Below are 24677 nucleotides of genomic sequence, written 5' to 3' on the forward strand. Positions count from 1 at the left end.
TTTTGTTCTTTGAGTATTATTAATGTTCTTATCCTTTGTTAATGATCTCAAAATTTGCAAAATTTCGATCCAACAATTGTGTTTCTTCGTCGCACCATCAGTTTTCCATGTTGGCACCCGTTAGTTTTCACATCTTTTTGTTTTACACCTTTTGGTTTATATAAAGTTGCAATGTTTTAATCCAACAATTGTGTTTCTTCGTCGTACCCCCTAGCTTTCAATGTTTGCACTTGTTAGTTTTCGCACCTTTTTGTTTCACACCTTTGTTTTCACACTTTTTTGTTTTTATGTATATACAGAGTTGTAAGTACTTTGAAAAGATTTTTTTTTTCTTTGAGTATTATTAATGATCTCACCCTTTGTTAATGATCTCAAAAATTTCAAAGTTTCGATCTAACAATTGTGTTTCTTCGTCGCACACCCAGCTTTCCATGTTGGGACATATTAGTTTTCACACCTTTTTTTTTACACCTTTTTGTTTATAAAAAGTTACAATGTTTTGATCAAACAATTGTGTTTCTACGTCGTACCCCTACCTTTCAATGATTGTATTTGTTGGTTTTCGCACTTGTTAGTATTCACATCTTTTTGTTTCACACCTTTTTGTTTCACACTTTTTCGTTTTTCTATGTATACAGAATTATATGGACTTTGAAAGAAAAAAAATTGTTCTTTGAGTATTATTAATGATCTCACCCTTTGTTAATGATCTTAAAATTTGCAAAGTTTTGATCCAAAAATTAAGTTTCTTTGTCGCACCCCCAGCTTTCCATGTTGACACCCGTTAGTTTTCACAAATTTTTGTTTTACACCTTTTTGTTTATAACTTTGTTTATATAAAGTTGCAATGTTTTGATCCAAAAATTGGGTTTCTTCTCGTACCCCTAACTTTCAATGTTTACACTTGTTAGTTTTCACACCTTTTTGTTTCACACTTCTTTGTTTTCACACCTTTTTGGTTATATGTATATACAAATTTTTATGGAATTTGAAAAGAGTTTTTGTTTTTTGAGTATTCTTAATGATCTCACCCTTTGTTAATGATCTCAAAAGGTGCAAAGTTTTGATCCAACAATTGTGTTTCTTTGTCGCACCCCAACTTTCCATGTAAGCACCTGTTAGTTTTTACACCTTTTTGTTTTGCACCTATTTGTTTATATATAGTTGTAATGTTTTGATCTAACAATTGTGTTTCTTCGTCGTACCCCTAGCTTGCAATGTTTGCACTTGTTAGTTTTTGCATCTTTTTGTTTCACACCTTTTTGTTTTCACATTTTTTGTTTTTATATATATACATATTTTTATGGACATTGAAAAAAGTTTTTGCTCTTTGACTATCATTAATGATCTCATATTTTGTTAATGATCTCAAAATTTGCAAAGTTGTGATCCAACAATTTTGTTCTTTGAGTATCATTATTGATCTCACACTTTGTTAATGATCTCAAAATTTGCAAAGTTTTGATCCAACAATTGCGTTTCTTCGTCGCACCCCCAACTTTTCATGTTGGCACCCATTAGTTTTCACACCTTTTTGTTTTACACCTCTTTGTTTATATAAAGTTGCAATGTTTTGATCCAACAATTGTGTTACTTTGTCATACCCTTACCTTTCAATGTTTGCACTTGTTAGTTTTCGCATCTTTTTGTTTCACACCTATTTGTCTTCACACGTCTTTGTTTTTATATATACATATCTTTATGGACTTTGAAAAGAGTTTATGTTCTTTGAGTATTATTAATTATCTCACTTTTTGTTAATGATCTCAAAAGTTGCAAAGTTTCGATCCAACAATTGTGTTTCTTCATCGCATCCCCAGTTTTCCATGTTGGCACCCGTTAGGTTTCACAGCTTTTTGTTAATATAAAGTTTCAATGTTTTAATCCAACAATTGTGTTTCTACGTCATACCCTAACCTTTCAAAGTTTGTACTTGTTAGTTTTCGCACTTGTTAGTATTCACATCTTTTTGTTTCACACCTTTTTGTTTCAGACCTCTTTATTTTCACACTTTTTTATTTTTATATATATACAGAATTTTATGGACTTTGAAAGAAAAAAAATTGTTCTTTGAGTATTATTAATGATCTCACCCTTTGTTAATGATCTGAAAATTTGCAAAGTTTTGATCCAAAAATTATGTTTCTTTGTCGCACCCCCAGCTTTCCATGTTGGCACTGTTAGTTTTCACAAATTGTTTTTTACACCTCTTTGTTTATAACTTTGTTTATATAAAGTTGCAATGTTTTGATCCAAAAATTGGGTTTCTTCTCGTACCCCTAGCTTTCAATGTTTGCACTTGTTAGTTTTCACACTTTTTTGTTTCAGACTTCTTAGTTTTCACATCTTTTTGTTTTTATATATATACAAATTTTTACGGAATTTGAAAAGAGTTTTTGTTCTTTGAGTATTATTAATGATCTCACCCTTTGTTAATGATCTCAAAAGTTGCAAATTTTTGATCCAACAATTGGTTTCTTTGTCGCACCCCAACTTTCCATGTAGGCACCTGTTAGTTTTCACACCTTTTTGTTTTGCACCTATTTGTTTATATATAGTTGTAATGTTTTGATCCAACAATTGTGTTTCTTCGTCGTACCCCTAGCTTACAATGTTTGCACTTGTTAGTTTTTTCACATTTTTGTTTCACACCTTTTTGTTTCACACATCCTTTTTTCCACATTTTTGTTTTTATATATATATACAGATTTTTATGGACTTTAAAAAAAGTTTTTGCTCTTTGAGTATCATTAATGATCTCACCCTTTGTTAATGATCTCAAAATTTGCAAAGTTGTGATCCAACAATTTTGTTCTTTGAGTATCATTATTGATCTCACTCTTTGTTAATGATCTCAAAATTTGCAAAGTTTTGATCCAACAATTATGTTTCTTCGTTGCACCCCCAACTTTTCATTTTGGCACCCGTTAGTTTTCACACCTTTTTGTTTTACACCTCTTTATTTATATAAAGTTGCAATGTTTTGATCCAACAATTCTGTTACTTCGTCATACCCTTACCTTTCAATGTTTGCATTGTTAGTTTTTGTATCTTTTTGTTTCATAGCTTTTTGTTTCACACCTATTTGTCTTCACACGTCTTTGTTTTATATATATATATATACATATCTTTATGGACTTTGAAAATAGTTTTTGTTCTTTGAGTATTATTAATTATCTCACCCTTTGTTAATGATCTCAAAAGTTGCAAAGTTTCGATCCAACAATTGTGTTTCTTCGTCGCATCCCCAATTTTCCATGTTGGCACCCGTTAGGTTTCACACCTTTTTGTTTTATACCTTTTTGTTTATATAAAGTTGCAATGTTTTAATCCAATAATTGTGTTTCTTCGTCGTACCCTAGCTTTCAATCTTTGCACTTGTTAGTTTTCGCATCTTTTTGTTTTACACCTTTTTGTTTCACACCTCTTTGTTTTCACACCTTTTTGTTTTTATATATATACAGATTTTTATGGACTTTGAAAAGAGTTTTTGTTCTTTGAGTATTATTTCACACCTCCAAGTTTTAAAAATTATGGGTATTATTTTCTTTTAATTTATTAATCAACATGATTCACTCATCTTTGTTAAAATTTGGATTGTTTTATTTATTGATTCCTTCATCTAACTTTTGTTTGGTGTCGTTTTCCATTTATTCATGCATAAATTATATCTTCCAATTATTAATATAGGTAACTGATTGTGATTCCTAATTTTTCATAGATTTATATGTTTATATATTATAGGAAACTCACTTTTAGGTGTCAATTTAAATATAAGGGATAAGATTGTTTTTATTATCTCATCTAACTGTTTAGATTTATTAATAATCTTAAAAGTTGTAATATTTTGATCCAACAATTGTGTTTTTTCGCCGTATTCACAACTTTCAATGTTCACATCTATTATGGACATATATATATTATGGATTTTGAAAATAGTTTTTATTCTTTGAGTATTGTTTAACACCTTCAAATTTAAAAATTATAAGTATTATTTTCTTTCAATTTATTAATCAACATTGATTCACTCATTTTAGTTAAAAACTTTTGAGTTGTTTTATTTATTGATTTATTCATCTAACTTTTATTTGGTGTCGTTTTCCATCTACCTGTATTGATCATCTCTTCCAAGTATTAATTTAGGTAATTAATTGTGATTTTTAATTTTTTATAGATTTATTTTTTTAGTCAATTTAGTTTGTTGCAGCTATAGCTCTTTCTCCCTGATTCTCTTATTATTTTTTATAAATTTCGATAGAATAATGATTAATTTTTTTTTTTAATGTGAATATCTTTCAAAATTGATTATCTGAGTATGATTCAGTAAACTTAGATTTATATATGTTTAACATTATTCTCTTATTTTCACTAAATCGATTTTTCATTTTATATATAAAAAAAATATTTTATTTAACTATTTGGTTGATTAATCTTAGTCATTATTTATGATTTTTATACTATACAGTTAAAGAATTACCATAAAGTTAGTCATTTTAAATATTCATTTTACCGTACGATAACGTATGGGCTGAAATCCTAGTATATATAATTACAGATTAAAGGTAAAGTTTGTAGTTAATAAATATGATGTAAAATTATATATACACTTTATAATACAGCTAACAATTATATGTTTTCAAACAACATTGTTGAAACCAAATAAAATATAATCATGTGAAAATTTTTAAAAATATGTTCTTAGACCATCTACAGTGTATTTATCTATTATTTTATAGTATAGAATAAGTCTAAATTAGAAAATGGTTTTTTCCAATGTGAAAGTCTATATCTAACTATAAAATAGAGGTAGTGTTAAAGATATTAAAAATCACTATATTTAAGAGAAGAAATATAATTCAAGTCTAAATATCCAAAACAATTATCCAACTACAAACCATCATTATACAGTCTCAAGTACCTCTTTGAAAACAACATTAAAAGTTTTATTATGGCATTTTCCATCTTTATCTGTAATTAACACCTTGAATTCTTTTCTGGTTGTGACTCGAGAGAAGGCAACATAAAGCTCTTCATGTGTGAAAACCGGTTTCGGTAGAAACAATCCAACATGTTCTAGCGTCTGACCTTGACTTTTGTTTATAGTAATTGCAAACGCTACAGTAACAGAAAATTATCGTCGCCTCATACGTAAGGGAAACTTTGCATCAGGTGGACTAACATACATCCTAGGGATAAGTACTCTATCACCAACCTTTTTTCCTGTCACGATTCTTGCTTCGATTACATGATTGGCCATCTGAGTAATAATTAACCTTGTACCGTTACACAAACCTCCCTTAGGATCTATATTCCTTAGCAACATGAGGGTGCTCCTATTTTCATCGTTAAAACATGGCTTGGCAATCCAGAAACTTGTATACTGTTTAGAAATTCCTGAGTGTAGATCATATTATCATGAGCACTTGTATCTGACGTTCCAATACTATCAGACCTAAGATATCGTCTCTCTTCACCTGTAAATAAAAATATAAAGATGGAATTTTAGATATATATTTAATATTAGTATTTCTTAAAATTATTACTTCAGTATCCATATTATTAGCTTTGCTTCTCTAATTAAGTCAGCAAGATCCGATTCGGCAACGATAGTACACACAGAATATTCATTAAGATTGATTGGAATACCAAATCTTGAATGAGCCGTTCTACTACTTTCCAAAAGCAAAGCAGATATACCACTTGATGCAACATTCAGAACAATATTACCTTTAGACCTTATATCAACACCAAGAATAGTCCACAAGAAAGTTTTCCAGTACCACCAAATCCATGAACAGAAAGCATACCACATTTATCGTGATCCACAGAGTGGATGATTTCTTCATAAACACGTCTTTGCTCCTCAGTTAGCATAGGTAACAACTCATTGTACAATTCATGTTGTTTATGAGACTCATATATTCTCTCATCTGCGATAAGCCTATTTACACCTGTGTTCATCATACTATTATCTGGTTTAGGCATTTTTTCAAACGCCGTAAGAGACGTTCCATTCGATCACAACATCAATTCTATTTCAGTTAAACATATATTTTCAATCTGAGCATGTGTCAACATTAGACCTACAACAGTAAAGTTAAACACTTATTTATATTTTGTTTTGCGAAAAATAAATTACATTCAATTAACCAAATAACATTTTGACTTGTGCGGGAAAAAACTTTTTTAAAAAGAATTATTGTCTAAACTTTTTTGTGGTCAAATATATCACTAATTCAATTCTTTTATAAATTTGTGTGGGCAAATATATTTTTAAATAATAGTTCAACTAATTTAACAAACCAAAAAGTAAATTATTTATAAGGCTAAAAAGGATTCCAACAAAAATGTAAATGAAAAAGAATTAACTAAAAGAGAAGCTATAATTTAATCTTCAAAAATAGTAGTTATTTTCCATTTTTAATAATTTAAAATGGGATTTGATTATTTTAGTTTTGAGATTTTCTAATTTTCTTTTGAAAAATAATAATTCATTTTCAAAAGTGAAAGAAAAATAATTTGTTAAAATTACTCATTTATATTTTCAATATATATATATTTTAATTGTCAAGACCTTTTGTCTTATTTAGAATCTATGTTCCTCCTTTTGGTGATAGAGTATCCAGCCGGAATAACATAGATTTTCCGGAGATTTACATCAACCCTATGAGATTTTGTCGAGATCACAAAAGATTGTGTCATATCATCAAATTAAATGGATATTTGTAGTATATCCTCTCGAGATTTTCAATTCCTTCTATCCAAATCAAACCGTCATAATTATTATAGAAATTTAACATTTTAGAAAATATAAATTTTCTTGAAACAATTACTTACAAAAGATTTAAGTATTTATTTTCCATTTAAAAAAAAAATTAAATTGGATATGAATATTTGATTTCTGTTTTTTTCTAATTTTTGTTTTTAAAAGAAAAATAATTTTAAAAGTGAAACAAAAGGTCTGTAGAAATTTACTAATTTTAAAAACAGGGATATTCTCAAAGAAATATTTGTAATATATTCTAGTATTTATTTTCTATTACTTATAAATTTTAAATGAAACATAAAATTTAGATTTCTGATTTTTTATTTAAAAAATGGGAAATTTACTATTTATTATATTATTTATCCATCTAAAGAAATTTCAAATAAATAATAATTTTAAATCGTTAAAAAAACTCTTCCTAATCTTCCTTAATCTCTTTCCTTCTTGAAAAATCTCTGAGATATAAAGTCCCTAATCCAATTAATACCTTCCTTCTTCTTTCTATCAATTTAAGAGGAAGAAGAAATATTAGTCACAAATATTTATGAAGAAATATTAGTCACAAATATTTATTTAAATATTAATCATAAAAAATATTTAATTTATTTGTAAATAGAAAGAAATCAAAGTTTTTAGAAAATTACCATAATTTTTATATGAATAGAATCCACCATAATTTTTGTGCAACTATAATCATTACAAAAAATATTAGCAACAATATTATTTTAAAAAATTAAGGATTCGGTTAGCAAAATTTAATACCTAAATTTCATTATATTCAATTTTATAGATCCACAATTATGATCAATGATCATCCATGAATTCAACTGAAACAAAAAAAAAAATATGTAATAGGTTACATATAAATAGAATTATAATTTAAATCTATTTGTAACTAGAAAGAAATCCAAGTTTTTAGAAAATTACCATAAATTTGTTATGAACAGAATCCACCATAATTTTTCTGCAATTATAATTATTACAAAAACAATATTAGCAACAATATTATTTTTAAAAAATGAAGATTCAGATTAGCAAAACTTAATACCTGAATTTCATTATATTCAGTTTTGTAGATCCACAATTATGATCAATGATCATCCATGAATTTAACTGAAACAAAAAAAATATGTATTAGGTTACATATAAAATTTTATTTCAACTTACTAAACTACAAAACAAAATATAGAAAATAATACAATCTATGTTTTGTAAAGATGGAGAATCCATAGACAAAGTCTATGATTGCTTGATCTTGCTTTCCAAACAACCACTACAAAAAAAAAAACATAAAAATTAATATCCGACGAATCATATAAAATTGTCAAAAGTTGTCTTTGCTCATTTGCTTGTAGAATAAAAAATCATGGAATAAAAATATGAACATGTTTAACCAAGAGAATAAAATTGAATAACAATCACCACTATATATATAAAAAGAATCATATAAAATTGTCAAAAGTTGTCTTTGCTCATTTGCTTGTAGAATAAAAAATCATGGAATAAAAATATGATCATGTTTAACCAAGAGAATAAAATTGAAAAATACAATTCTTAAAAATACTTTACCGATTTGATTTTTTTGCTTGCTTCATCAACTTGTTCGTCCAATCTTGTTTTCGATATACAAAAAAACATCCATGGTCCATGGCAGGTACACCTAAAACACAGCCAAACAGTACAAAATGAGTAAAACTTTTGATATGATTCAACATAATAATTAAAAATTATAGCAGCCTAAAAATTAATCATTCAAAGCACCAAAGCATATGGATAGTACATCAACATGAAAAAAAAAAAATCAAAATCACACAATAGTAAAGTTGATTTATTAGAACCAAAATAATACAAAAGAAACATTATAATCTCAAAATATATGTTTAGCTTAATGAATCCAACTTCTACTGTTTTGGCTGAGCCTCTATATATATAGTTTAGAAGGAATATCGTCATAATTATCTTTACCATTTTAATATTTTAAAAAATAGAAATTTTCTTTAAACAAATATTCGTAATATATTCTAATATTTATCTTCCATTTTTTAAAAAAGAGATATTGTGTAAATATCTTAGATTTCCGATTTTGTAAAAGAAAATTCGTTTTTTTTTTATTTTCGTTTTTTATTTTTTTATTTTTAAATTAAAACTTAAAAAAGGGTAAAAAGGTCTAGTTTTGAATCTCATTAATGTCAAATTAGTAATCTTAAGTCTGAGCATAAATGTGGTGCGGTTCAGCAACTTAAATAGTGTAACACCCGCAAACCAATTTTTGGTATTTTGGTAAGGGTGTCGATCGACACCTTCTAGTGAGGCATCGATCGACACCAGTTATGGCCGGTTTGGTCGGTTTAATTTTAATTGTCCGGTTTGCGTGGTTGGTTTAGGGAATCCCTAAATCGAGTTTTAAAGGAAGAAAACGACCTAGGGACGTGTTGTTTTGGTCTTATTCGCCGTTTTTGAGAGAAAACACAAAGAGAGTGTTCTTGAGCTTTTGGGAAGAGATTGAGAGATTCCTTGATGTTCTTGGGAGATCCAAGGCTGGGAAGGTGCTAGAAGCTTGCTAGGAGTGAGGGAATTCGTTCTTGTTGGTCAGAACCTTCCTGCAAAGAGGTGAGTGCATGACCATGGCTTATCTAAGCTAAGATCTCTAGATTCTATGTGATTTGGTGCTTATGTGGTTGTTTCTTTGAGTTCTCTATGATATTTCGTTGCTGTCTGGGCTGGGTTTGGCTTCTGGGAGTGCAAGGAGCGGATTGGAGAAGCTTGGAGGCGAGATTCGGAGTTTCTGATCGAGGGAAATCGCTGCTCGGCATCGGTGTCGGTCGACACCAGTTGGGGTGTCGGTCGACACCAACGCGAGGACGGCTCGGGACTTTAGCGAGTGTCGAACGATGCCATGTGGAGGTGTCGGTCGACGCAAACTAGGGTTTTCGGGAGTGTCGGGCAGGGTGTCGGTCGACACCAGTTTGGTGTCGGTCGACACCAGATAGTCAGTGTCGATCGACACCATCTGGTGTCGGTCGACACCCCTTGTTCAGTTACGATGGATGTTGCATGCTATGTATATTGCCTGGTTTGTTTTATTGATTGTTGTTTGTGGCATGTAGAGATCTTATTGCTTGTGTGTATAGCCCAGTAGATGGGAGGATTGCCTCACTGAGTGTTTATCAAATACTCATGCATCTCAATTTGTGTTTGTGGTGCAGGTAAAGGCAAATTGTGTAGCGTGGAATCATGGCGATGAGGAGGAGGATGATCTAGGGTCTCGTTTGTGTGGTGTTGGTTATATTATTTATGTTGGAACCTTGGTTAGAGTTGTGATAGGTTGCTGGATAGATTGGATAGGAATGTTATTGTATTGATGATGTATCGTTTCTGTATTATTGGTATGTTTCCGCTGTGCATATTGGTTGTTATTGGTTTAATGAGGAAATGGTGGTTTGGGTGGTTCAATTAAGTAGTATGGGATGCTTAATTATATGTTGTATTTATTATTAAAAAGAAAAAAAAGGGTCGGTCGTTTCATTTTGGTATCAGAGCCTTTACGGTTCTAGGATGGTTAAGTGGATGGTTAGAGCGGTTAGGAATTTAATTGGGTGAATTATTTTCTTTTTGCTTGATGCATGATGTTGTGTGATGGAATTGATTATGAGTAGTTAGTCAATTTGCATATGGTATGGAGTCCTAGTATCATCCTCTTCGAGCCTTCAATGAGATTCCACGGTAAGTGATTTTGTGTGATGTTATTTGTGTAGTGTTTTTTTTAGCTTCTGTGCGAGAGGTGCAGTTGGCTATTGAAAGTTGTTGGAAAGTTTCCATGCTTAGAAAGTTTCTAAAAACATAAAGTTCTATGAATAGTTAGAACTTGTTTTTAGTGGAAAGGGTGTTTGTAAACACCGAGGAGTTGAGATGTTAGTAGTGAGACTGGGGGTGGCCATGGCTGTGGTGATATTCTCAGAGAGGATATGGGGTTGGTAGGACATTGAGATGTTCTACGCGGATCACAGGGGTGGTCTAGGTTGGAAAATGCTTATAGACGTTATGACCGTTTGCTTGAGGGACGGGGGGTCCTGAACAACTCATAAGGAGATGGGGGTTCTCCTGAGNGTGACGACCCGAGGGTGAGACGGTATGGCTCAAAGACGGGGGGTCTGAGAGTGTGATCGGTATGGCTTGAAGGTTGCGACCTAAGAGCAGATGAGTTGGTGGCAAAAGTGTCAAGGGCGTGGAAATAAGAATGGTAACCGGATGTGGATTTATGAGACTGATGGGGGTTCAATCTCAGGGTTACGGTTGAGATCGGAAGCGGATCTCGGGATTGATGGGGGTTCAGTCTCGGGGTTTTCTATGTGTTGACCGGGAGGGTCAGGTGTATGCTGGTCGGGGGGACCAGAGTGGTGATGACCAGTGGGTTCAGGGTGGTTTGGACCAGTGGTGTCCTTGTTGTGGCAGACCAAATGGGTGGATGGTACGAACCATTGCGACGGTGTTTTTGTGAGTTTGCGGATGAGTGGCGGTGTGTACAGATTCGAGGACGAATCTTCTGTTAGTGGGGGAGAATTGTAACACCCGCAAACCAATTTTTGGTATTTTGGAGAGGGTGTCGATCGACACCTTCTAGTGAGGCATCGATCGACACCAGTTATGGCCGGTTTGGTCGGTTCAATTTTAACTGTCCGGTTTGCGTGGTTGGTTTAGGGAATCCCTAAATCGAGTGTAAAAGAGGGGAAACGACCTAGGGTCGTGTTTTGGGGGTTATTTGGCCGCTTTTAGAGAAAAAGAAAGAGAGAAAAGTGTTCTTGAGCTTTTGGGAAGAGATTGAGAGATTCCTTGCTGTTCTTGGGAGATCTAAGGCTGGGAAGGTGTTAGAAGCTTGCTAGGAGTGAGGGAATTCGTCCTTGTTGGTCAGAATCTTCTTGAAAGAGGTGAGTGCATGACCATGGCTTATCTAAGCTAAGATCTCTAGATTCTATGTGATTTGGTGCTTATGTGGTTGTTTCTTTGAGTTCCCTATGGTATTTTCGTCGCTGTTGTGGCTGGGTTTGGCTTCTGGGAGTGCAAGGAGCGGATTGGAGAAGATTGGAGGCGAGATTCGGAGTTTCTGATCGAGGGAAATCGCTGCTCGGCATCGGTGTCGGTCGACACCAGTTGGGGTGTCGGTCGACACCAACGCGAGGACGGCTCGGGACTTTGGCGAGTGTCGATCGATGCCATGTGGAGGTGTCGGTCGACACAAACTAGGGTTTTCGGGAGTGTCGGGCAGGGTGTCGGTCGACACCAGTTTGGTGTCGGTCGACACCAGATAGTCAGTGTCGGTCGACACCATCTGGTGTCGGTCGACACCCCTTGTTCAGTTACGATGGATGTTGCATGCTATGTATATTGCCTGGTTTGTTTTATTGATTGTTGTTTGTGGCATGTAGAGATCTTATTGCTTGTGTGTATAGCCCAGTAGATGGGAGGATTGCCTCACTGAGTGTTTATCAAATACTCATGCATCTCAATTTGTGTTTGTGGTGCAGGTAAAGGCAAATGGTGTAGCGTGGAATCATGGCGATGAGGAGGAGGATGATCTAGGGTCTCGTTTGTGTGGTGTTGGTTATATTATTTATGTTGGAACCTTGGGTAGAGTTGTGTTAGGTTGCTAGATAGATTGGATAGGAATGTTATTGTATTGATGATGTATCGTTTCTATATTATTGGTATGTTTCCGCTGTGCATATTGGTTGTTATTGGTTTAATGAGGAAATAGTGGTTTGGGTGGTTCAATTAAGTAGTATGGGATGCTTAATTATATGTTGTATTTACTATTAAAAAGAAAAAAAAAGGGTCGGTCGTTTCAAATAGAGAGTAAAAGCTTCTCCGAAATATTTTTAAGGACATTTTTCATTAAAGACAAAGAAGGTCAATTTTTGTAAGATTGGCTGTGAGCTCTTTCGACTTCTCATTTAATATATTAGATGTGGAAGGGATAATCATTACCATCTTCAATAAATTCATGTTCTTCTCCTTCTCGATCCAGCTCCACAAACCACTCCTCTACATCTTCGTCATCACCATCAACGATCACATCAGCATTTTCCTCTTTGATACTCTTTCGCTTGTTGATCAACTTTGAATTGAATTGCACATAGACTAGACTATTCATTTGATCAACGTCTAGTCTATTCCTCTCACTTTTGTGAATCTACAACATAAATCTAAGAGTTAACATTGACCAAATATTTAGAAACAAAATCAGAGTTAATACCAAAAAAAAAAGAAAAAAAAATACACAAACCTCTTCGAAAGTACTCCAGTTTCGTTGACAACCAGATGAACTAGAAGTCAAAGTGAGAATCCTCATTGCTAGTTTAAACAAATTAGGCACACTTGTTCCGTATGTTGACCACCAATACCCTAACATAATCCAAATGCAACATAAGAGATAGTTTCACAAAACTTGAAGTCATCGCAGGTAAAGCAAAAAGGCGAGAGAAAAACCTGGTTGAAACTCATCGTTATTCTGTTCAAATCCTCTTATAGCAAGAGGCTTTCCAAAAAATCCAAGTTTATCCTCATACTTTTTAAACTCATTGACAGCGTTACCTTGTTTCTCGAACTCACCGTGGTAAAAAGTCCCAACACATTTGAGAAAGCCAGTCATGAGTGTCGCATCCAGCTGAACGGTTGGTTCGTTATAGAAGTAAACCGGGTTCAACAAGTAGGCAGTCAAATGTAATGGAGTATCCAACCTACCTTTGATTTTCTCATCAATGATCTCAGTGATAGGTTGGTAATACCTTTCCAAATTACCAGTAGCAGCTTTGATAGATCTTTTGGCTTCTACTAATTCTCCATAAACAAACCCCATTGAAGGTTTTTTCTCTCCATCGACCATTCTAAGAACTTTAACCAAAGGCTCCAAAACCTTCACAACTCGTTCGACCCCATTCCAAAATGCAGGACTTAAACAGGTGTAGTAAGAACTTCTACCCTTTACATATTTGGATTCGTTGCATCTGTCCCATTCATCACTAACAAACATAAATTTAACCTGTTCTTTATTCTCCAACAAGCTTTGCAAAGTCAAGAAGGTCGTAGCAAATTTCGTGACTCCACGCCTTACAATATCCTTTTCCTTTATATGAGATCTCATCATAGCTAAGGTTTTCTCATGACCATATATGAACGTGGTCACAGCTTTAGCTTTATCAATGTACTTTGAAACCTTTGGCAGCTTAACAATGTCTTCAAGCATCAATTTAACAGTATCAGCAGCGCATGCTGACCAAAATATACCTGGTCTCTTCTCTTTCAACATCCTTGCTGCTGCCAAGTTGTTCTCCGCACAATCAGTTATCACCTGAACAACTTTCTCAGCACCAAAATCTTGTATGCATTTATCAACATACTCAAAGATAAACGCACCAGTCTGAGATTCCTTCGAGACCTCTTTTGAAGAAACAAAACACGTCCCTCCTCTTGAATTGACACAAAAATTCACAACGTTCTTATTTGTGCCACTACTCCATGCATCTATCAGTACAGAACAACCATTATATACCCGTTCTACCTCTAGACTCTTAAGTTTCTCAGTAATAACTTCTTCTTCCTCTTTCAACAATGTATCCCTCAGTTCACACTGGCTTGGAGGAACCCAACCAGGTCCAAACCTTCCTAAAGCTTCACAAAACAACCTAAACGAATCGCTCTCAACGACATTAAAAGCAATACCAGACTGATATATCCATCTAGCACAATACTGATGCACAACCAAATCATTACCTTTTTCTTGTCCTGTTTCGCCACCTAAAGAATCCTCAGGAGTAACAGCCATCATGAACTTATCCATCGGACCTTGAACTATATTAGGATTCTCATCCAATTCATCATCATCTCTATCCTTCTCATTATTAACAGCAAAACCGAACAAATCCGGTTCTCTATTCATTCTCCTCTTCTTGTTCTTCGCTTCCAAGATCGCTTTCATACATTTAGACTGGTCTTCTTTCGTAGACCGTGGACAGGAGGATACATTCCCTTTACGGTGAGCGATATGCTCCTTAATCCTATATACACCTCCTCCCATTTCTTTCCCACACAGCTTGCATTTCACTCTATCTGGATTCTTCGGGTCATACAAAGTTCCGTATTCCCATCCAACATCACCAGAGTTCCGCTTCAACGACGACGTTCCCGGTGAAAAATCCAATGTTGAAAACGAATCCATATCTGCAAATCTGTATGTTTTCAGGAAAAAAAAATGATCAAATTGGTTACAATCAATCGAAGAATTGAATAAAGTGATACTGATGAAATTTCTCACACACAACAGATTTTGAAAATTTCACAGACGAATGATGAATACAAATCAAATCGGTGACTGTAATATAAAACAAAAAATACGTTTCATAATCAACTGACCTATGACGGAGAGAGGCCGGAGGGGATGAAGTGTTGATCAGTGGAGTGAAGGACGATTCACGGCGAATTAGGGATTTTAGGATACAACTTAAAATGTGAAAACTGTATGTTCTGAAGAGAACCGGGAAAGTTTCCCGGGGAAACGAAAAAAAAAAAAAAAAAAGAAGAAGACGGGTTTACTAATGGGAAAACAGCATATTCCCCCATGATCTTAATTGCTTTATCGTATTCATACACGAAACTTTGAGTCGTGCTTATACCTATATGAACTTAACTAAAATTTGAAAATCCTACATGAACAATCTAAAATCGGTCAAAACCCCCAAATCGGTGTTTAGTTCTATGGACATAGTTATCGAATCTCTTAACCGGTTGATTGGTTTTCAAACCACAAAATTATTCGGTAAGCTGAATAAAAACCAGCTGAAAATATAAAGCTTGATGTCAAAGTTACTCATTAATAAGATCATGACACGTGTCAAATATATTAATTAGATGTTGACATATTTCATTTTTTTCATAAACATAGTTGCACAGCTAATTATATTTACAGAATTTTACATATTTCTATTTTAAAAAAAATATTTTTCTAAATAAAAAAGGAAAACTAATAAAATCAATATATTTTCCATTGTATGCTAATTATATTATATATGTGTTCTCAATAAAATTTGACATGTATAAGCAAAAACAAAATTAATTAAACATGTATTTTAATCAATAAATAACAAAGTTAAAAAGAATAACATAGTTATTTAACATAATTTTAGTCAGATATAAATTGTATTTATCGTTGTAATATAATTTTTTATTGAAGTAAGCACACAAAACCTTGAAAGAATAATGAACTTAAAAAGAAAAAATTTCAATACATGATGTGTATAATATAGTTTTCATATTTTATTTTAAAGATTTTAATGCATGTAGTAATATGAACCTAAAAAAATAGAAAAAATGAGTTTGTAGTATTGAATTTTTGGTTAATTGATGAAAATTGACAAAATATTATTTATAAAATTATGACATATAGAAGAATAATATTTAGGATAATTTTGGATTTACAAAATTTTTGTAGATGTTAACTGATTTTTTTACTGATTATTTTTATTGTTAAATTTAAAATACTAACCAATATACATATTATCTCATATAATGCTCATATTCTTTTTTTATTAAAATTTTAACTCTAATCCATGAAGAAGTGAATTATGGTTTTACGATGAAATAGATAGTTAAATGTGATTACTAAACTGAATGTCTAACGATTAAATTTATTTTAGATTAAAGAGAGTATATGAGTTAATTTTTAAGGATGCTAATTCAAAATAAATTTGAAACTCATCATAACAACTCAAGAGAGACATGAACTAATAATTTTTATTTTTCAAATAAACACAATCTGGAATTAGAAGGAAAGAGTAGAATGAATAAGATGAAGAAAGGGACGCACTTACACTTGGGTCTTTTTTCTATTAATAGAAAATCAATAAATTGATATAACTGGTTTGGTATCAGTTTTAGTGGTTTTCTATCGGGTTTAGTTCATAAACCGATTAAACCCATATATGTGGGGAAGGGAGAGATATATGGAGGACTACTTTTTCACGGATAACTAGCACGTGATCAAAGATTGAGCTCTATGTGATACTTTTTGTGGGAAAATATATCATTTTCCCGAAAATATATTGTATAGTTCAAATAGTCATAAATTGTAATATTAATAAAAAAATAATAATAAATTGTTCATAGAAATTTGAGAAAATATTATAAAATAGAGCAAAAAAAAGCCTTAAAAGTCTTAAATCATGGAACTGAGAAAGTATTAAAATGAAATATGAGAGTTTCATATTCAATATTAAAATGTTACAAGATAAAATCTAAAAACATGTATATTACTACTTAATTATTCTCAATAATTTTTTTTAATTTTTACCCTCGTAATAACGCGGACCTTGTCTAGTCTTATTATATAAAGTATGGTTTCAAAAGTTACTAATTCATAAGACTACAACATGTGTCAAAATCTTATTATGACATGTGTCAAAATCTTATTATATTATAGATTTTTTAAATATTAAAATATTAATAAAATTCTATATTCAAAAACAGAAAAAAAAATCATACAGATAATTTTACAATAAATATATACGTAGTTATCCTAGAGAAAATCCTAAAAATACTACAATAATTAAACTTTAAAAAACAATCCTACGTTATATTGAATTACTTGGCCTAATATTAAAAGAAAAAGAATCTTATTATATAAAGTTGGGTTTTGAAAGTTAGTCATTAACAAGATTTTGACATGTGTACAAGTTAATATAATAGGAGAGATTTGAATATTATCAAAAAAAGATAATTATAAAAAATTAGAAAAATTTAAAAGTTTATTTTTAAAAAACAAATAATTATAAGGAGATTATATATATATATATATATATATATATATTTCGGTTTACAAAATATATATATATACACATAAATATATATCCTTATTCTATAAATCACAAGTAAATTCTCAATTAACTGCAGCTTTCTCCATCTGACACCTGTCTTAAGTCCCAAATTATCATCTTTCACAATTTTTGCTTTACAAATCTCAAATTAAAACACAAAAAAAACACTTATTTTACTTTTGCGACAGAAAAAAAAAAACGCAAAAGCTAAAAACTGCTACCCTCTTCCCCCACGATCTCCACTTCACCTTAATTCGATCAGTTATGGAACACCAAGCTGATTTCATTCAAAAACCTCTCAATCTCTTCCTTTTCTCATCCCTGTTTCTCTTTCCTTTAATCGGGTACAAAAATCAAAACCTCTATTTTGAATTATGGGTTTTAATAGCTTTCTTCTTCTGTTTGTATTCAATTGAATTTCTGATGATTTAGGTTTTTCATCGCTTTCTTCTTCTGTTTGTATTCAATCAAATTTCTTATGATTTAGGTTTTTCATCGCTGTTTCAAATCCAACATCTCAATTCTATTTTATTTTCTTCATCACTGTTTCTCTTAATAATACCCATCCGATTGAAAATTTCACTATCTTTTCTTAGTTTTCAGAATTATGAATCTTACATTTTGATTTGGAATTGCAGATTCATAATCGATACTTTATTCTCCAGATATGCCGCTTGATATTACGCCTATTTCTTAGTTAACACTAGCATCAGATCCATGTAAAATCAATGTTCGAATTGTCCGTCTTTGGGAATTTCCAAAAAAAAGATAAACCAGAAGAATTTTCTAGAATCGATCTTCTCCTTGTGGACAAAAGGTATGTTAAAGTTCACTTATGCAATTTTCAATATCTAATATTACTATGCTTAACGTTTTAGTGTTAATTGAGTGAAAAGCAAAACTAGTGTTGCTCCGTTTTTGTAAGTTAATCGGTACTAATTTTTAAAAAAACTCTATATGACAAGTTGTTTTGTTTTATTTTGGAACAGGGAAGTAGGATACAAGCTTACGTGAAAGGAAAATTACTCTCAAAATTGTTAGAAGAAACCATACCTTCAACTAATGAGCATTGGCAACAGAGTCATCTTCATGGTGAAAGTTGTTAACCTTGCTTTAAAAAGAATGATTGGACTTATAATCGCTTTCTGGAATTCCTTCTCAGATCGGAAAATAAGAAAAGGAAAATGAAAGAAATTATTGCTTTATCATCTATATATACATTTTCCAAGTACAATTATAAAATAAATCCTCAACTTCAAACTTATTTACAAGGCTGCCATTACCATCAAATTTTTGAATTGATAAGTTGGGTTCGACGACATAGCTCCTTCCTACTAAAGCCCAAACCCACTTGAGATCTAAAATTTTGGCTTCAAGATATTAAAATAATAAACATTAAATAGAGACAGATTTTTAAACCTTGGAGATGATCACGACCGAGATTTATGATCAAATCTCTTGATTCCCAAATATTTCGTCCTAATAATTTATCTTAAAATATTAAATATTAAATAGACAGAGATTTTATTACCTTCGACGATGATCCTAACCGAGATTTGTGTTCAAACTTCCTGATTCTCACCAATCATTTATCTTCTAAATCAATCAAGAGAAACAAAATTAAATACCAAAATATAAAAGATTCCATAAAAAACCAATATAGTTATTATCTCCCTAATTTTTTGCTTGATCGGATATTTTTTAGAGGTGTAAAGATGTGTTGGTCGACCTAATTGTTTGCCTATAAATATTACTAACCTAAAACTCGATTACACCATCTACACTCACAATAAACCTTCAACATTCTTTCATTTAATTCCCTATGGCTGCTACTTTTGACTCTTTTTAATAACAGGGTAACAAATCAGAAAGAGAAAGAAGTGAGGAATAAGAGGCGAGACTTGCCTTTGCTGATGCTTGCGGTGGCAATATGACGTGATGGACGGTGACATGATACCACAATTCTCTGTTTGCTTCCGATTTCATAAATTCTCGTCGGATAGAGGGATCACCGTGATGCAAGAAAGAGATAGAGAGAAAGATACATGGGTTCGCTTTCGTTGGCTCTAGATCGAAATAGATCTGGAATTCTGGGGATGAAAACGATCTGAATTTTTAGATATAAGTCATACGTTTTTAGATGTAAAACGAAAACTAAATTAGTCTGTTCTTTCTATTAAAAACAACGAAGAATCATAACAATGAAATTCTGATTTCTCAGTTTTTCAAAAACCAGATAGCCGGAGATGATAAGAAAAGAAGAAAAATGGTATAATTGTTTGTGGAGACAAAAAAACAAAATAATATTTGTTTTATCTTTCGTACAAAAAGACATGAGACTAATATTTTTGGGCCTCAATTAACACATATTATTAACTCTTTTTTTTACTTCTTTGTTGTTTTCAGTAGCTAATATATAATACAATATATAGATTTTTGATCATACTAAAAAACAATTGGTATAAATCAAATTTTACAAAAAAAAATACTCTGCTATTTTTACACAACAATAAATACAAAAGTGTTTAGTGATATAGAGATAAAACAACAAAAATTATAAAAAAAATATAAGACTATTATCTCTGTAGTGTAAATAAAAAAGAAAAATAAAAAAAATAGTATATTTATTGACTAAATTAAATTTAATGAACAATAAGATTATACTAACTATATAATAAACCACTACATATAGACAATGAAAATTATAAACTACATAATATATTGATGTAAAATTATAATACATTTTAAAAATACAAAAGATATTATTCACATATATAATTAATATAATAAAGTAATTAGATTTTGTATTTCTAGATAAAAAAATATATCTAGTACAATTATCAAATCTGCAGCATTCAATTAAAGAATTTGAGGATAACACGAAATTGATATATTTACCTAATTAGTAATTAGCATCCGCATATATTAAGTTTTTCCCGTTTCAGTACGAACTCTGGCTGGATCCCTGCTTATGCTTTTTACCTCAATTAAAATTTTGCTGGAATTTTGGGAGTTGTAATATGAACTTTTGATTTATTTAATCAAGTACCTTTGCGGAAATTGAAACACTCGGTGGATGATTTAACTCTGTTGGAGATGGAGAGCATGAGGTTGGTCGGCGCCGATGAGACTAAGAATCAGATTAGAAGGTAAAGATGATTGTTTGATGAAAGAAGACAAAGAAATTGTTGCCGACAAAAAAAAAGAAATAAAAAGAAGGAAGACAAAGAAATGTTATTTATTTCTTTTTTTTAATGTTAAAATTCAGCATGTTTAATTAGGCCGTGCTACGCACGGGCCATGACACTAGTATATATATATATATATATATATATTTCATCAATTTCGAAATTATAACATTATTTACTTATTTTTAATTTTAAGTTATTAATTCTACAAAAACAATAGAAAAGGGATTAAGGAAAATATACAGTTAACTATTTATTCTAAATTTTGTAAATGCTCACTTCTATACAAACATAGATCGTCTCATATTTTTCATCTAACAAAATAATTTATTCAAAAACACTGCTTTCAACTTTGTTCTATTTGTAAAAAAAAAATTAATGGGAAAGTAAAATTTTCCTTTTTTCATACCAAACTTTTCTTCTATTTTCTTCTTTTTCAGTCTGAATAGATAAGATTAATATATTGAACAAAAAAAAATTAATATATGCGTCTTTTTCTAATAATGTATTGTAAAAATTATTATAGTATTTTTAGATTATTTTATTTAATTTATATTTTCATCTTTGAATTACTTAGGATTTATATATTACCGTGCTTATAATTTTCTATTATTTCTTTAATTATGTCAAATCAATTTTTCTAATTTCTCAACTTTGATTGGTTGGTCATAGACACTTTTTTTTTTTGTGAAAACATAATTATTAACATTCATTCAAATTCCAAAAGGAGATAACGAGTAGAAGCTCATCAACCTAATGGTTGGATAAAATAGGCTAATAAATACAAGGTTACAACAAAAATAGATAGATAAATTGGAAATACATAAATCATTGTTAAAAGATCGATATGAGCTTGGAGACTGTGACACCCTGGTTTGCAGAAAGGTTTAAAAGAATTGATTTGGCCACCTATGTCACCAAAGTCCACTTATCTTTTCGGTCAATAGTCCTGAGAGAACTCTAAAGTTAAGTGTGATTGAGTTGGAGTAGTTTCAGGATGAGTGAGGTTCTGGGAAGTGATTGTAGGAACAGCGCGAGTGAGGACAAAACACAGAGAAATATCATGTGGTGATTTGTAGGGTCGGTAAAGTATTTAAAGTCTCCCAGATGTAACAAACCAGCCTTCGGATATAGATGGGCCCACAGGTCAGGAGTGGATATGGGGCCCACTAAGGAAGGTGGCTATCAGGGCATTACAAAGACAGAAGCTACATCATGATATGTCAAAGAAGCTTCCACGAATACATTAAGAAATTTAACATTAGTTACTATCAAAAGATTTTGTGACGTTAGAAAATGGTCTTTAGTTTCTTTGGTTGTCGGAGCAAACCATTTTGAGATAGCTAAAAAATGTGAACATGTTCTCTCCACATAGGAGGAGTGCAGAGCCGAGGTTCTCTCTATGGTGGAGGAGGTTGGTCGCAAGATTATCTCTCCAAGGAAAGAAGGTAGAGAAGGTTGGACGCATGGTTATCTCTCCAAGGGAGGAAGGCGGAGCCAAGGTTTTCTCCGTGGTAGATGAGGTTGGACACAAGGTGAAAGTAAAGAGATATATAATAGTTGGCTTAATGTTTTCATATAGACATTTTTTAGGTGGTGGTAACGAATATATTTGTAACATACAATATATTTAGGTGTAAAAAATAGACTTTTAATGGTAACATATATACAAAATTTGTAAATAGATATAAACTAGGTGATACCTCGTGCTACAGCACGGGATTATATATTTTGTTAGTTATTTTTTTTGTAATTTATATTTTTGTAATATGGTTTTTTATTTTGACTTATTTTCTTTGTTTATATAGTGTTTATTGTATATTTGGGGTTATACAGTAAATTGGAAATCCTAATAGAGTAAGTAGTTTGTAAAATGTAGTTTTTCACGGAAACAGATACACCGCAATATTAGATAGTAGTTTTGTAAGAGAATAGACACTCCGCAATATCGGATAGTAGTTTTGTAAGAGGATAGACACACCGCAATATCAGATAGTAGTTTTGTAAGAGGATGAATTTTTCTTTATTTTGGTTTGTCGTCAAAATAGAAGAAGTTGCTTGTTAAATTTTAGTGTGAGATATTTCAATGCTTAGGAAACCATTGTATTTATAGTGAGATTAGGTATATTTAGGTTATCATTTTGAAGTTAATATTTGATATATCAAATATTAATAAAATTATAAAAAACCAATTTAATTTATAGTTTGATAAAAATATCTGTTTTAACGGGTTTAACTTAAACTTTTTATATATTTTAAAATTTTTAAGAGTAAAAATATTAATATTACTTAAATATTTTATAGACTTAAATATATTATAATATTTTAAACTTTCAACGGAGTTCAAATATTTATAATAATTTAAACATTCTATAAAAATTTAAATATTTATAATCTCTTAAACTTTTTTTAAAAACGTAAATATATTATAATATGTTTACTTTTTAAAAATTTAAATATGCTCAAATATAGAACCAAATTAAATTGTTAAATTTGGATACCTGATAAATCAAGCTTCTGGCTCATTTGTACTCAAAACAGATTAGTCATATATCTATAGTGATTATGAACCATATTCCAAAATATTTAGTCGATATGCGATATACGGTACACATTTTCTGTAAATTAGTTTACAACTTTACATATATATCATTTCTGCGTTTATTATTCTTTCCATCTATACTAATCATAATTAATTACTATAATTTCGTTAAGTAAATATTGAAAAATCTAAACTAAATGATGATTTATTTTTATTTAATTATATTAAGTTGATTTGTTGTTTCCGTAAATATCTTACAATATAAAAGTAAATCAAATAAGTTTACATATATATACAATTTCGTATTTAATCTATTGATTATTTTGGAAACAACAAAGTCACAATCCATAAGTATTAAAAATTTCTCATTATTATTAATATTCGTAATAATTATAGGGATTAAGTATGATAGTAGTTAATATTTGATATTACTGAAGTCATTAAATACTCGGATACCAGTTTCCTTATTTATAGGGATTATACCTCGGTTTGGTGATGGAAATAACTATTCTTGAACCAAACCAAAAACAGGATCCGAATATTATAAACTTGGAGTACAAACAGATCCGCAGATTTTTTTTCTTCTATTTCCGGGTTAAGGAGGATCCGTGTCCCGACCCGGTCGTAATTTAGTTGTCGACCAAAGGGTATAATGTTCATTAAGCAAAATTGTAACTATAGGTTAATTTAATTAATTTAAGTGATTCTCTAATCATTTTTAATGAAAACCTACCAAAACAAAGTCATGGTCCAATTTGAATCTAGTGAGTACTTCAGCTTTAATAATATAGATCAATGTATTATAGCAAACAAAATTTATATAATTGTAACACCCGCAAACCAATTTTTGGTATTTTGGTAAGGGTGTCGATCGACACCTTCTAGTGAGGCATCGATCGACACCAGTTGTGGCCGGTTTGGTCGGTTCAATTTTAATTGTCCGGTTTGCGGAGTTGGTTTAGGGAAAACCCTAGCTCGGGTTTTTAAGGAGGGAGCTCGAGTTTTTCTCCTCTCTTGGCCGCTTTTGTCAAAAACAGAGAGAAAGAGGAGGAAAGCTTTGTTCTTGAGTTCCTGGGAGTTTTTGTGAGATTTTCTTGCTGTTCTTGGGAGATCTAAGGCTGGGAAGGTGTTAAAAGCTTGCTAGGAGTGAGGGAATTCGTCCTTATTGGTCAGAAACTTCCTGCAAAGAGGTGAGTGCATGACCATGGCTTATCTAAGCTAAGATCTCTAGATTCTATGTGATTTGGTGCTTATGTGGTTGTTTCTTTGAGTTCTCTATGATATTTCGTTGCTGTCTGGGCTGGGTTTGGCTTCTGGGA

General features: G+C 31.3%; 1 protein-coding gene and 1 long non-coding RNA gene across 5 annotated transcripts; one reads left to right on the plus strand and one right to left on the minus strand.

Annotated features, from left to right (window-relative positions):
- Positions 7932–20837, minus strand: LOC104757728. Of its 4 annotated transcripts, none has more exons than XM_019239176.1 (10): positions 20678–20837; positions 20527–20593; positions 19160–19718; positions 18912–18986; positions 18682–18782; positions 13250–14988; positions 13047–13165; positions 12749–12953; positions 8336–8426; positions 7932–8039 (listed from the first exon to the last, which is right to left on the minus strand). In XM_019239176.1, the coding sequence occupies exons 6-10, from the start codon at positions 14976–14978 to the stop codon at positions 8006–8008; spliced, it is 2178 nt and encodes a 725-aa protein (XP_019094721.1). In that variant the 5' UTR covers positions 14979–14988; positions 18682–18782; positions 18912–18986; positions 19160–19718; positions 20527–20593; positions 20678–20837; the 3' UTR covers positions 7932–8005. The 4 variants fall into 4 exon arrangements, with proteins under 4 accessions (XP_019094721.1, XP_019094720.1, XP_019094719.1 ...); XM_019239175.1 differs by having other exon boundaries at positions 18912–18998; XM_019239174.1 differs by having other exon boundaries at positions 18912–19718.
- LOC109130023 lies at positions 17669–18836 on the plus strand. Its single transcript, XR_002036197.1, has 3 exons — positions 17669–17972; positions 18267–18445; positions 18618–18836. It is a non-coding gene; the product is annotated as an uncharacterized LOC109130023 (long non-coding RNA).

Source organism: Camelina sativa, chromosome 17 (genome assembly GCF_000633955.1).
Source record: "Camelina sativa cultivar DH55 chromosome 17, Cs, whole genome shotgun sequence".
Lineage (NCBI taxonomy): Eukaryota > Viridiplantae > Streptophyta > Magnoliopsida > Brassicales > Brassicaceae > Camelina > Camelina sativa.

Excerpts from the sequence above, each read along its gene's own strand:
- LOC104757728 (XM_019239176.1), bottom strand. The coding sequence starts at position 14,978 with ATGGATTCGTTTTCAACATTGGATTTTTCACCGGGAACGTCGTCGTTG. Across the intron at positions 13,166-13,249 it reads TAACGATGAGTTTCAACCAG|GGTATTGGTGGTCAACATAC; the intron begins GTTTTTCTCTCG and ends GGATTATGTTAG. Across the intron at positions 12,954-13,046 it reads ACTGGAGTACTTTCGAAGAG|ATTCACAAAAGTGAGAGGAA; the intron begins GTTTGTGTATTT and ends TTTATGTTGTAG.